At 34.9% G+C, this 14,543-nt stretch overlaps 1 protein-coding gene across 3 annotated transcripts in view; it reads left to right on the forward strand.

The window, feature by feature from the left end:
* The window catches only part of LOC111508060 (retinal guanylyl cyclase 2), a 307,875-nt gene that overhangs the window by 49,258 nt on the left and 244,074 nt on the right, over window positions 1–14,543 (forward strand). For all 3 annotated transcript variants that reach the window (XM_074184092.1, XM_074184091.1, XM_074184093.1), the window contains one exon: window positions 9,890–10,155. In XM_074184092.1, coding sequence (XP_074040193.1) covers window positions 9,987–10,155 — 169 coding nt within the window. In that variant the 5' untranslated portion in view covers window positions 9,890–9,986. The remainder of the gene's footprint in view (window positions 1–9,889; window positions 10,156–14,543) is intronic.

The raw sequence follows: 14,543 nt of genomic DNA on the forward strand, positions 1-14,543 counted from the left end.
CATGGTTCCATATTATGAAGGTGTCGTCAACATATCTCAACCAGACTCGAGGTTTCTTGTGGGCTTCTTCAATGGCCAGAGTTTCAAACCACCCCCAAGCGGGAAAAATAAAGGTTCAATGATTGTATTGAATTTTTTGGAGTATAAATAATATTGTAACTATTTGTTCAAAATGGTCTGTCACGAAATTTAATGTGACAAACCAAATTCTACGCGGGCGAAGCCGCGGGCAACAACTAGTAATTCTATAATTCAAATGTTGACGGCAATTATAAGAAAAGCAGATATAATAATCGTATAAATATATTTTACCCAAAGATACATCAGTTCACAATTGAACTTAAGGAATAAACCATCACCCGTTTTCCAATCTCGATATAAACAACTGAATAAATAACATTGCTCTCGCCTGGCTCGCTCGAGTTGACTGACTAATTCCTATCCAATCTCTCAGGCCCCGCTTTTTTTTGGGTGCCGTGTTTTTTTCCACCCATGTCGATAGTGGTTTCTTACACAATTTAGATCTGGACATTTTTTTCACCAAAATTTTGACTTTCAAAAAAATACTGTAACTCATGTTATATAACAATTTATTTTCTCCCCAACTTTTGTCTACCTCAGTCTCTAGGTTATTTATTTTTCAGTTAATATCTTACTCTACATATGCATTTCAATTTTTATATCTAGTAACTTCATTGTAAGTATTTAATCAGCTACAGATATACCAATTTGTAAAATTGTTTATCACTTTGTGCTACTCTGTTACTGGACAGTTAAATTGAAATAAAAAATAAAATAATATAGAAAAATGGACTTCATTATTGTCAGGGAGTAAATGATAAACATTTTGATTATTTTTTGGAATGAACTATTTATAGAGTAGGTTTTGAATATTTTTTTCCTGAAATTATGATGTTTATAGTTTGTTTGGAGATTTTTAAAATGAATACAAAACAGTTAGTTAATCAAGAAGGCCTTATTCAATCTCAAACAAATAAAATACCTAAAATACCTGAAATATTTGTTTTTGAAAAAAAAATTGGTGGATTCCTTTCGGTCAGAAGTGATGCATCCCTTTTTTTGATGATATGATGATATATGATTAATTTTATACAACCTTGATATCTTCTGTTCGAAAGTTAAGAAGGGGAAGACTATTTTCATCCACACTGTATGTTATAAATACTTCGAAATACACTTTTTAAGATATCTTTCATTTATAGACTGAACATCCGGAACCGCTTTCCCGAATAAATGCAGTCTTCAGCGATTTAATTCCAAAGTAAATCTCTTCTGCCACACAGGTATCGCTCTCAAGGTTTCTCAGTTTACTGTAGAGCTTATACGTCTCCATATAAAAAAGTATGTTCACTACTTACATTAATTATTTTATTCACGGTATATTGAAATGTTCAATACGTAATCTGATACACAAAATAGTGATTCTCAAAGTGCTATCCATATAATGTAAAAGTCTTGAATAATCAAATTAGAATTCGGTCTATACTATTTGAGTGACAAAGCAGCGAAGCAAAACAAATCCACCTCCAGGCACTCGCTTTTGGAATAGAGAAACGACCGTTAATTTCGATAACAATCACTATCAGAGTTCTCTAATGACAATTACTTACTGAAGTAGTTGCCTCTAACCGACCGTTATTCTTGAATTTGCTTCAGGCCACAAGGGATTTCTTAATTGAATATGACTTGGCTGAGAATCAGGTACGAAATGTTCTCTGTGGAAGATAATGTGCTATTGGGATTATTGACGACAAGGAAATATGAACTACGACGATAATAACGATTTTCAACTTGAATACTTAGCGTCTGGGTAGAAATGGTTACTGTTTTTGATGTGAAACATCTACAGCCGCACGTGCTGTGCCGACGGTTCGTCATGCTCAAGCGAATGTGCGATTCTCTTCTCACTGGTACCAGATCGGATTCTCTTCTCATCAATTTTAACTCCAGTTGAAAAAGCCTATGTTTTTATATAACTTTGTTTATTTTCATCGAGGTTTTCTGAATCGCTTTGTACTTCATAATTGCTGGCAGGGTGCAATAGATTATTGGTTTATTTGAAATAACATTTCATTGGTATGTTGCATCGCACAATATGCAAGCCCATATATTCAAATGCTTTCTATCTCAATTAACCTTTGATTCCTAACTCTGTTTCGTAAAACAAATTACGTTGGGTCAATACGAACTGTTTCGATAACAAATTACATGTGGGAATTATCGATCGAAAGAGTTCATTTGCAATATATTTCCAGTTGTCAGGAGCAAACCAGATTTGAACATGTTCTCATTCAGCATTTGATATACGACTTTAGGTTTCATAAGATGATGCTGGTTATTGATCATCGATATAAAATATTAAGTATAGTCGAAGTAACTGGTATTATGCCTTCTTAAAGTGTCGGCGTACTCAAAGGCCAAAAAACCAATAAGGAGAAATAAAGCCGCTGTCAACTAGTTCACGTGGACTGAAGGATTGGCGGCTCCTATTTGATGATTTTCAATAACCGACTTTTATGATTAGCTGAAGAGTCATAAAATTAAGTTTTAAGTCATGTTACCGTGACGAACAGAACGCGAGCCGTCGCGTCGTGTTGTCAGTTCAGGAACTGATCGCTATTTGAGTGTTGAAATTCGTGCAGTTATAATTATTTAATATTTCTGTTATCTGTTTGAAATGTGGCGTCCTTGGACATATACCTACTAATAGTAATAACGGGTGTGATAACAACGCATAATTTTTCCAGTGTAGTGATTCCAATAGCAATGGTGAACAATGCGAAAACAGAGATACCAGTGAATTAAATTCGGATGCATTTGAATATTGAAACACAGAGAATATGTTTCAATGTATATAAGAATCTACATCTTAAGTTTGGTTTCGAGAGGAACAAACTATTACAAGCACTATCAGATTTGACCGAAATTCCTTTCTCAACTGTACGTAAAATAGTCAAAAACAAACCTTATGAAGGAAAGACGCGATATGATACGGGATTACCAAAACCTTTAGATGTTCATCTAATAAAATCATTGAATAAAACGATAAAGGACTGTTATAAAAGCAATGCGATTCCTACAACTGAAGGCGTAAGGAAGAAATTGAATACTTCCGACCATAACGTGAGCTGCTGTGACAAAACTCTAAAGAATTGGATAAAGAAACCAGGATTCAGATTTAAAATAATAAACAAACGTAAAGCAGTTATGAAAATGAGTGAAATGTAGAATTGCGTAACAAATACAAATAACAAATAACTAAATAAAGACAAGAACAACGGCAAATATTCTATTTGGACGAGACTTGGTTTGACACTCATGACATAGTTACGAAAGGGTGGACTGACGGTTCGAGAATGTGTACGTCTAACGTGCCTGCAAACAAAGGATCGCGACTAATCGCGACTAATCATGGTGCATTGCGGAGGAAGTAAATTATTAATTAGGTAAAAAAAAATCTTGAGGACTGCAAGATTACTATGATAAGAACATGGAAACTAAAATTTTTGAGAAATGGTTTGAAAACACATTGACTCCAAATTTGGATGCGAATAGTGTAATAGTTTTTGACAACGCTTCCTATCATTCGTGACACCTTATCGAAATACCGAATAAGAATTCGAGGAAAGATGAAATACAAAGTTTTTCAATGAATATCAATTTGTATTTTGAAGATTACTATACCAAAAACCGACAAAATGATTTGAAAAAGTGTATTCCCTTGAGAGTATTGCTGAAACGTATGGACACACCATACAGAGACTTCCATCCTATTTTGGTGTTTTCAATTCCATCGAGTTGATTTGGGGAAATCATCAGGCGTAAAAATACTTTTCCAAAATTTGATAAGAAGGTAATAGAGCTAATCAAAGAAGACAAATTTAATATTACCGAAGAAGACTGGCAGAAAAAGATTAAAAATGTTATTTTAGTTGAAAAAGACTATATGGAGATTGAACACTTCCATATTAATGGTGGAAATGAATTCATTATTGATTTCAATGATGACAGTGATAGTGAAACAGAGAATATGAAAGGAATTATCAGAAGCTTTTGAAGAAAGTTAGTGAAGTGTTTTTGAAGCGATCAATTGTTTATATATGTGAGTAAGTAGTATTCAGAAGTATTTTATATAATCACCCTGTTATTTGAATCTCAACTTTCCCACTCACCTATATAAACCAAATATTGGTTGGGCTGGGTGGATTGTTTGTTTTTCCGTTGGGTATCTGCCACACGTATCTACAAAGTCGTAGGTCTGCATGAGAGAAAAAGGGCAACCTAGAGAATATCATAATGCACCTCTCCGGAATATTAATTATTATTCCGACTCCGGAGTATACTGGTGGAATTGTTTCCTGGCTCTGTCTGCAGGTGGCGCAGTGGACATCCCACTAAATCAACTGCACAGAGATTTTATGACTAGCTTGAATTATTTTCATTTGGTCGCCAAGTGAGAATCTCTGGTGGTCGTGATACTCAGACGGTTCACACCGTTCTGACGAGACCACCACCAGGAGGAGCCAACCGCACATTTGTAGTTTCAGTTGTAGATCTTGTGTTTACAAGAAAACTATCAAAATCACCACGGAGGCAGCTATATAGCTACCTGCGTGACATCCGGGTCCATGAAATTATACAAATATGAAAGTTATTGAGTGTCTTGATATAGAAACAGAAGTTAATAACGGACATAGCACTCGAAAAAGTGGCAAACCATAGACACAGTATGGCTCCTGCTGGTGGCTCCGTGCATTTGTATTTTTTTCTTTTGGTAACCAAGTGTTTGCCCATTCTTACACTTGGCTGCACCATGCTGAACAACGACTCCATGAACAAACATAAAAAAGAACGTTTAAAATCTTATTAAAATAATGGTCAATTCTATAAAATAAAATAGAACAAAGAAAATGCCGCCAATTTGACTGTGCTAATCACTAATAATTTAACTTTTTAGACAACTACAAAACACCAACTCAATTTTACTTTGACTTCAGGGAGAGTAGTGTATAACCTTGAATTTGCTTTCTTTTTCAATTGTAATCTGAACTCTAGCTGAACAATCCACACTAGGAACACAACAATATATAACCTCTTTGCTAACCGAAAGTGACAAAATAATACGTGAACTCTCTCTTTCAATATCAACTGGTTAGTCTATAAAAACACTCACATAACACTGCTTTGGTGGTTCATGGTTATCAAATATCACTACATATTAATTTCGTCAGTTGGACTGGATTTACTATTTTTATACTTATTTATACTTATTATACTTATTTATACTTCATACTCATTATACCTATTCAACATTTTACATGTTCACACACATTTGAAAGTCTTTTACATCATTAACACTCAGAATTATTGAATTGAGACCTCAAAGAAATGAGAGGATCAATATTTTAACAGACAGCAAGAGCGCACTGGGGGCTCTAACAAACCCGAAGGTGACATCAAAACTGGTCTGGGAATGCCATGAAGAACTGAATGAACTTGCAAACAGGAACAAATTAACTTTGTACTGGGTGCCAGGGCATTCAGGAATCACAGGTAATGATAAAGCTGATGAATGCGCTAGACACGGATCATCAACTTCATATATAGGTCCTGAACCAGCTCTGGGGGTACCAAAATCATTGGTACGAAACCGGATTAGGACATGGACCAATAAGAAGCACACAGAGTAGTGAACAAAAGTACCTGGCAATAAACACAGTAGAATCTTCATCAGGGGACCGTCCGAGAAAAGAACCGAAGAACTACTTCAGTATATTAGGGATCGGCTCAGAAAAATTACAGAGTTACTAACCGGTCATTGTTCGCTTAGAGGACACCTGAATAAAATGAGGCTGTACAACGGAGACCTCCACTGCAGATTATGCAACGAAGGAATAGAAACAGCTCTACACATTTTATGCGAATGTGAGGCACTAAATCACAGGAGGCTGGACGTTCAAAATTATGTCCAGAAGAATATGACGAACATCCAACACGGAATCTGTACAAAATAGTACGAGACTGATGAAATGAGTGGCATGAGAGGGTGAGAGAATGAACACAATAAGCCCAAGAGGCTGCAGTGTTTTCTGAAAACTTGGACTAAATGGACAAGTCAGACAGCTCCCAAGGGACCAGAAAAAAAAACACTCAGAAAGTTCATAACCAATTATATTATCTATACGCAGTATCCTAATTATATTACTGAAATTAATTTAATGTGTATAAGTGTACATGTTATATGAGAGTGTGTGTATTTGTGTAAATATATTGTATGGTAGTCTGCATTATTAATTATATATTCATGGTGTATATGCCCACACACAAGCAGTTCCTACGCTTCCGTGGTACATTCTTGTTTATTCATAATAATGCTGGATTTGTTAAATAATACTCTGTCATTATTTCTCTTCTGTGAATGTATATTATTATTATTTTTATTTATTTTCATTATAGCCCTGACGATGACGACAAAAGTCCCAGAACGTTAGCCCCAAAAAGTTACATATCAAGACGTGAAAAAACTAAATCAGTCTCTGAAATAATCTTGAAGTGATTCAGATTTCTTTCTTATAAATTCTCCAAAGTATAATCTTCCTTTTCGTAAGAGAAGAAGATATACATCTATAGGTTTTTTGAAAGACAAACTAGCGGAATCTTAATATGGATACACATCTTATTTGACGATACGTCGTTTCTCAATCCGCCATCTTACTTCATATTATATTCCTTCATCTCACTGAGAATATCTGATGAATCAAATGAAAGATGAAAAGCGAAGCAGCTCACTAGAATCTACGTAAGCTCCTATTTTGAGTTCATATTTCTCTTTACCCCAATCATTTATTCTCTTTATCTTAACACAAACAATGAAATTAACCTAATAACACTGAATTATTCAAATGTAAGTGATGTCTCAAAAAACAACATTAATAATTATTTCGTTTCTTCTCTACATCCTCTTTCATTTGAAATCTCACTTGATATTACTTTCTTGGTCCCATTATATAATAGATAATTTGCTCTCTGAAGTTTTTCATTATTATCAAGAAGTGGTATTAATTATTTGAATACTCTTTTTTTGGATTCTCTCAAAAATGGGACAAAAATTGACGGACATCAATAAAAACTCTCGAAAAATGATTGAGCGGAACTGGCCGATGCTATATCAGATCTTACCGATAGGATTCATTTTGATTTCCACTGAGGATGCCATTGTATAGCGAAAAACATATCTCAATTTTGTAAACCTTGTTTAGTGGAAGTACAAACCAAAATTATTAGTGAGTTGTTTCATAAATCGATCGATGACATAATTTTTCTTTCATTCATGAACAAGAAGAGATAATCTATCTGAAACAACTACTACCTTCTACGGATATTGAATTACACAACTCACTCCTCCTTCCTTCATTTGAACATCAAAACAGATATCATTTGTAACATTTCCTATTTGATCGATATTTTCAACTGATTTTATAGAAGCCACAACATATTGAGCTCGTTCTTACTTTTTGCTCTTTGGTGTAGTTTGTGGAAGTAACTATTGATCATCAGCGGAGAAAACAAAATATTACTTTTGTTGCCTTTTAACAAAATAACCCAGCTGTAATGGTCAGTTTCTTGATATATTTCTGAGGAACTTGAGCTCTTTTACAAACGAGCTTGGTATTCATAAAACAAGTGTTCTGCTGATCAGGCAACACCCCATTCAGTTCAGTAGAAGCCTCATTAAATTATACAGTTTTTAATTTCTCTGATTGCCTTTTTTCTGACATCTGATTTCAATGATATGACACTTGATCAAGTTTCCATTGCTGCTGAACACTGCTGAACAATTTCAAAAGGTAACTGCACTCAGTAGTCATCAACTTGATTCCTTGAGCTATGAATTTTCTCAAGCTCAGGATCCTGCTGAATCTGTAAGTTCATTCACAACCATCTTGGATTCAGGAATAAATGTCTTCAAATGCTCACCAAGACTTTCATTTTGGACGATGTCTTTGGAATGTTTTTCGAAAGAACTTTCTGAAGATATTGTGCTCGAAATAATACACAAATACGTCCAATATCTTCATTTGGATTTCCTGAGTTCTTTGTTGTATCAGATCAGAGATGTCAATAATCTGTTCATTGTCCTAGACTCATTGCTTCCTTAGCTCTTCAATCCACAAGGGGTTACCGTTTTTCAGGATGGCTTTCTTGATTTTTGCAATAATATTTTCAAGTTGGCTGATAGAAGGAAATCTAGTGCCTCAGATATTAAAAGGGATAACGGGTTTTATGGCAATATATGGTGGAAGGTGAGTTGTTCGTTCGGATAAAGGTAGAGCCTACCCCCCAATAAATAGTACAGTTTCGTTATAATTGTCACAATAAAGTTATGTTCCTTTCCAAATATCAACTGAAGGGTTTTAAGGACAACGATTCACATTGGATTTCAATTGCTGGAGATTGAATTCTCCTGGGAAGACGTTCTCAGGAAGTTTATTCTACATAAACGCAGTTCTCCAGATGGAAGAGTTCTTCAACAGTGAAGTTCGATGTATACTAAGTTGAACCTCAAAGCGATGAGCAGCCACAGTCAGTCGCGTATTTATGATACGTACCGTTCTTGGTAAAATTAAATGTGTCTTGAACATCTCCCGTGAAAGTATCTATAAAAAGAGACAAATCTCCAACTACAACATACAATTCAGCAACTTCAGGGTATGTTTGGGAGCAGAGCTCCATACATGAGAACAATGCTCCGAAGAAGGTCTGATCTTAACTTTACAAAGCATCAAGAGTTGCTGAGGTGTGTATAGTTTTCTTGTTTGGAAATTGCAAAGGCTGAGAAGCAGCCTTTGCAATTTCAGTGACATGATTGTGCCAAGACATATTGGTGTCCATTAAACCACCAACAAACTCATCGAAGCAGGAAGCGGTTTTCTCCAATAAGATAAATGTCTCCGAACCGGATGTCTGGGTTTTTGTGGCATTGAATTGTGCCTGATTACTTTCACCGCAATTCGAAATAACTTCTAGAGCCTCATTAAGATATGCAACCTCCTGTTGTCGGTGAAAATGTGTCTCCGTAGCCGATGTCCTGGAATCCAAATGGAATGACGAGACGAGTATGCTGTCGTCAGCAAAGCAATATATTGGATTCTGGGTTTTTCCAATAAGTCGTTGGTATATAATAAAAAGAGGGTTGGAGACAATATGGATCCCTGGGGAACACCAGCGTAGATGGTGAAATTATTCGAGAGATATCTATCGACGACCACTTACAGGGAACATCAGGGAACATTCTTTCAGGAAGCTGGAGAGCCACATACAGAAATGATTCAACAAGCCATAGCATCGAAGTTTGGCCAGCAAACCCTCATCCCACACACGGTCAGAAGCATTAGAAATATCAAGCGCAACAGCTCTTGATTCTCCATGTTTCTCGATTGCATTATTCCGAATATTGAAGGTCGCCTGTTGATCTTTGTTTCCAAAAACTATATTAATAATTGCTCAAAATGTTGAAGCCTTCCAAATATTTGAGGATATGGTGGTTTTCGACTTTCTCCATGATTTTTGATATCACTGATTTTAAGATTTCAAATAAAATCAATTCTTTCAATTTTGTAAACTAGAAAACCAAATCTAAAGACTTGGCTGTGAATTTTGATTGATATATTTTCATTTTCCTGAGGAATGAAATGTTTATATTTTTTTTATTAATAAATATGTTAGAAATACCGCTGAATATAATTCGAATGAGCCAGATCAAAAGAAAGTTTCAGTGAGAACTCAAATCAATAAAATATGTCACATAGTCGATCAAGAACAAAATTATTACTTTTCTTTACAAAATTAACACTTTTTCACATTTTAGGTTCAACATGACTAACATCCTCCGTCATTTCCACAAGTCATCCACAACCTGAGCATCTACCGGCATCCCAAAGCCATGCCTCGTTGAAGAGGTAGCCATGGCAGGCCTGCTGCTGCTCCTGGGGTTGCTGGCCTGCGTTCCTCTGGCATCCTTTCAACCCCCTGTTCTCGTCCTCTCAGAAACCTGCTATTTCCCTCTCAATCTGGAAGTGATCTTGCAAGAGTTGAAGGCTGCGAATATCACCGTCAGCATTATGGGAGAACAAGGTAAGTTTATTTCATTTGGTGGTTGGTTTTTGTATTTTTCTACTTCCCCTCATGACTGAAGTGGAGTTTTCGATTGTGTTACACTTTTGCTTTCATACCAGATTGATCATAATTTTGAAAAAAATAATGAAATTTGTTTGTCACGTCTTTTGTCGTCTCTCATCTGCCATTGTGTTGTCTTCGACCAGGAGAACTGAGTCAGCGTTATACAGTCTCATAACTTGCATAAACGGATATTCATTCATTCATTCAGAGAAACGGAATGATTTAGAAAAATAGTTTTCTTTCATTTTCCACAGGTATACCTCCAACAACAGAAAAGGCAAACCTAATTTAATCAATGGAGAAGTACATCTATATGAGGAGAAATATATTGTTACGTTTCTACCCGTGGGTTCACCAATAATTGACTACACTGAATAATCAAACTTAACTTTATTTCACTTTAATACACAAATACTTCAACTAAAAATTTCAACTATTATTTGAATGTCTATCGCCTAACTAAATCACTTCGCGTACTGCAATATAACGTCCACTGTCTGAATGTCTATCGCCTTACTTGATCACTTCGCGTATCGCACTGTATCTTCCACTTCACTGTGTACTTGACTGTCTGAATATGCTTGCAGCCAGCGTTTAAATATCGCAATGAAACATCGTAGAATTTCGCCGAAGTTCTATCGACATCGGTAGCATGTTTCTTGCTCCTTCTCGAGCGACAGGTAACATTGGATATGCAAACGCTTTCAACTACGGCACGTTTGGTTTATGGTTACCAGTGGCGGCCGGCGTTATTTTCTTTCGGGCATGATTTACAACAATATTATAAAGTTCATCGGAAGTAAAATACATCCAAAATGAAATGGAAGAGGGAAGAGTAGTTTTTATGAAAAAAGATGTGTGGCTTTTATTTCTTCATTTCATGCAAACACTTTTGAGGAACTTCCAAAGGAAGGAAGGGAGCTGTTGCGTTCAAAATGAACTCTTCACAAGTTACTTTCAGATACAAAATGAAACAGCTACTTCTACATGAATATTGAATCACACGAAAGAAAAATACTTTCATATGACTACTTGAACTAGTAGTACAACTATAATATATGAAAGAGTTACAATATAAAATATTCACTCAGATGGAAAGCTACCATCTTCAATGACGATCGTCAAAGTTCTGGAAAAAGACACTCATTACGTCATCAGCATCGTTCAAGATGATATTGCAAGATAAAACATTTCATTTGAGTGGAAGTAACTTCTATGCATGATCTACATATCTTTTTTCCCCATAGAGTACATTATTTTAATTCAGAATAGAAAGTCAAAGAGTTTGTCAATGATATCCTCGTAGACCATTATAAAAATGCTGAATGATAGTAATTATATCTTACACATCGAATAGAGAGGGGATTCAACATAATCAGATTGATACAGAAGTCAAATGAAACCTACTGGAAAAATCTTCACAATCAAAAAAATGAACCAGCCGAATTTTTTCAAATATATTCCGAAGAAAAACCAAAAACTAATTTTTTCCCGTCAACAAAGAATAAAATGATAAATGCTTCGTTGGCGGTATTACTAATACTTTTTTTTTGTAAATAAATGGCCTTATGTATGGTAAAATATGGTATCTTGGAATTCAAATTTAGAGAAAGCAGGATGTTTGAAAATAATTTTAATTGAAAACTCAAAGTACGTTGTATATGTGCCTTCATACATTTAGTCATTCTTCATTTTATTCTGAAAGAAAACTTCTGAAACAGATCTTTCCAGTGAAACGAATTCTTTTCTGAAATATCATCTTTCCTTTTAAGCATCGAATCATCCTCATTAATCAATGAAATCTATATACATCGAATTACTCTACCCAGCGGTATATTGAGTTACACGAAAAGAGTAATATTACATGATTTATTGGAAGTTCAACCCACCAAAGGAAAATAATTTGGTTACCGTACCTAGGCTATAATCTGTAATTATTTAGTTCGGTAGGTTCAACGTCGTGGGTGAGTAATCCTTCCTAGGGATTATTATATCCTCTATTTGGTCGACCCAAAATTATGTTTACTTAACAACAACACTTACTCGTATTCCACGTTCATAATATTGCCACAGAAAGGTTCTTTGTTCCACATAATCCTTTAACGAGATTATGATTACCTCTAACCAGTTTCATCGGCTTGGATTTTCCAGAAACCCAAAACTTTGTGAGAGTTCACCATCCAACCGTCAACACATAATTTTCGAACTAGACATTGATAAATGGTGTAAATTATTGAATTTTCTGGTTGTGATTGTGAAGGATATGAACTATTATGAAAACTCCAACGGTTTCTTTAGTCAGTAGCTCAGCTCAATTATTAATATAACACTGTTACAACTTACCGCTCTCGCGGTAGGTCAATCAGAATTTCGAGCAGTTATTCAACATTTATGAAATATGAAAATACATTCATTTAATAATTTTGGCGAAATTGGGAACACGTGTGAATCGTTGTATTCATACCACGTGTCACTATATGGGTGTCTGCAATATGTTGTGTAATGTCCGTTGTAAGTAGTCCCACTGTTATTTGAAAGTGCATATAGATTATAACGACAAGGAGCCACATTGTCTGCTGCATAACTGTTCATATCTAATCCATCTGAAGGAAAGTCAATGGAAACATTCAATTTGCCTCTGAACCTTTCCGTCGGTGAGAATCTTTTCAAATGAATTACTAAAATATTGGGAAACTTATAGATTGATAACGACTTTGTACATTTCCTCCTTTGCTTGCACCTCGAACACATTGGTTTTCCATCTCTATCCAGAGATTCATCTCTTGTGAAAGAATCCAAGCATGTGACAAACTCACTTGGCCAGATCTTTGTGGTATGGGAAGGGACAAATCCCAGAAAGGATCAAAGGTTACTGATGAGTGTCCATAGTGTGTGCACTTCATAGTGGATTTTAATTGACCAACGAAATAGTCTAAAATCTTGGAGTTGTTCATATTCAAATATCTCTGCCAGGACTCTTGTGCTTTTCCGTTATCGCTCAATTTTTCGTCAATCTCAGTTAAGATCGGTTCAGGTTTCTCAGTAATTTTTTTGAGGTCCTCATGTAAACCTTCTAAAAGATATCGAAGGAATTCGTGGGCGTCTTGATGGGCAGAACCCATGTATCAAGGGGCAAATATTTGAATCTGATTTTTGAAGTAGACTGTGTTAATTACTCTATCAGATGAATCTTCTGACCATAATTCCTCTAGTGTTGAACAAAAAGTAACTTATGGTGTACCCCAAGGAACGGTGTTGGGACCCGTACCCTTCAACATATATCTGAATAATCTTTTCCTTGTGAAAACCACTCAAAAATCAGTTTTGAGGACGATACTGTAATTTTATGTAGTGACAATAATTGGTATGACTTGAAAATCAAACTTGAACAAAATATATATGGTGTTAAAAAATGGTTTGACTATAGGCTACTATCAATTGATTTCAAACAAAATTTTACTTACCTTTTAGTATCTTTGATGTTGACTCACCAAAATACGAACTTGTAGTATCTGAAGAAGCCGTGATGAAACCTGAAAAAATTTAAATACTTAGGTAAAATAATAGACTGCCACTGCAGATGGGACCACCTAATTGAATAAATAATGAAAAAATTACGATTTATTCTTTACAAATTCAAAAAAGTCATTGGTATTCTGAATATAAAACAAAGAATTTTACTCTATAAGAGCTTGGTAAAATTCCATATGGATTATGGCATAGTTGGGTGCGGTTCAGTTTCCAAAACTTACCTCAGATCGCTTGAAGTAGTTCAAAAACGGTTCCTCAGATGTATATTACGAAAAAACTATGACCTTTTATATAGAGACTCTGGAATTTTTGACCCTAGAATGCTTTACTTCATAAGTTTAGCTATTGTATAATACAAGAACAAATCTAATTTGACCCTATCAATTCACAATTATGATACAAGAAACAACAATAACAAACAAAAAAACAATATGACAAAAAAATTCCAATTATTCAGGGCCTGAAGTTAACAAGTCATTATCACAGGATATACAAAATGAACTAATCTTCTATAAATTCAAAATTAAATTTGAAATTTTGTTACTGAATACACCTCGTAAATAAATAAAGAATATTATTGAAAATGTATGACCTCACAATGTTTACATCCAATACGTTTTGTTAATATATTATTATGGTAATATGTAAAACTATACTAAACAGGATTCAAGAACCTACTCAAACCGAATATATTATTATGTATCTCTCATACCATTGACCTTGTAATCGACTCTGCTAGTATTTTATTTATATTTTGTGTACTGCATATTGTGTTTTGTTCTCTCTATATGTTTGTTTGTACATATACCTAA

Source organism: Leptinotarsa decemlineata, unplaced genomic scaffold, assembly GCF_025532065.1.
Source record: "Leptinotarsa decemlineata unplaced genomic scaffold, Ldec_3_MD MMD2_tig00026354_RagTag_RagTag, whole genome shotgun sequence".
NCBI lineage: Eukaryota > Metazoa > Arthropoda > Insecta > Coleoptera > Chrysomelidae > Leptinotarsa > Leptinotarsa decemlineata.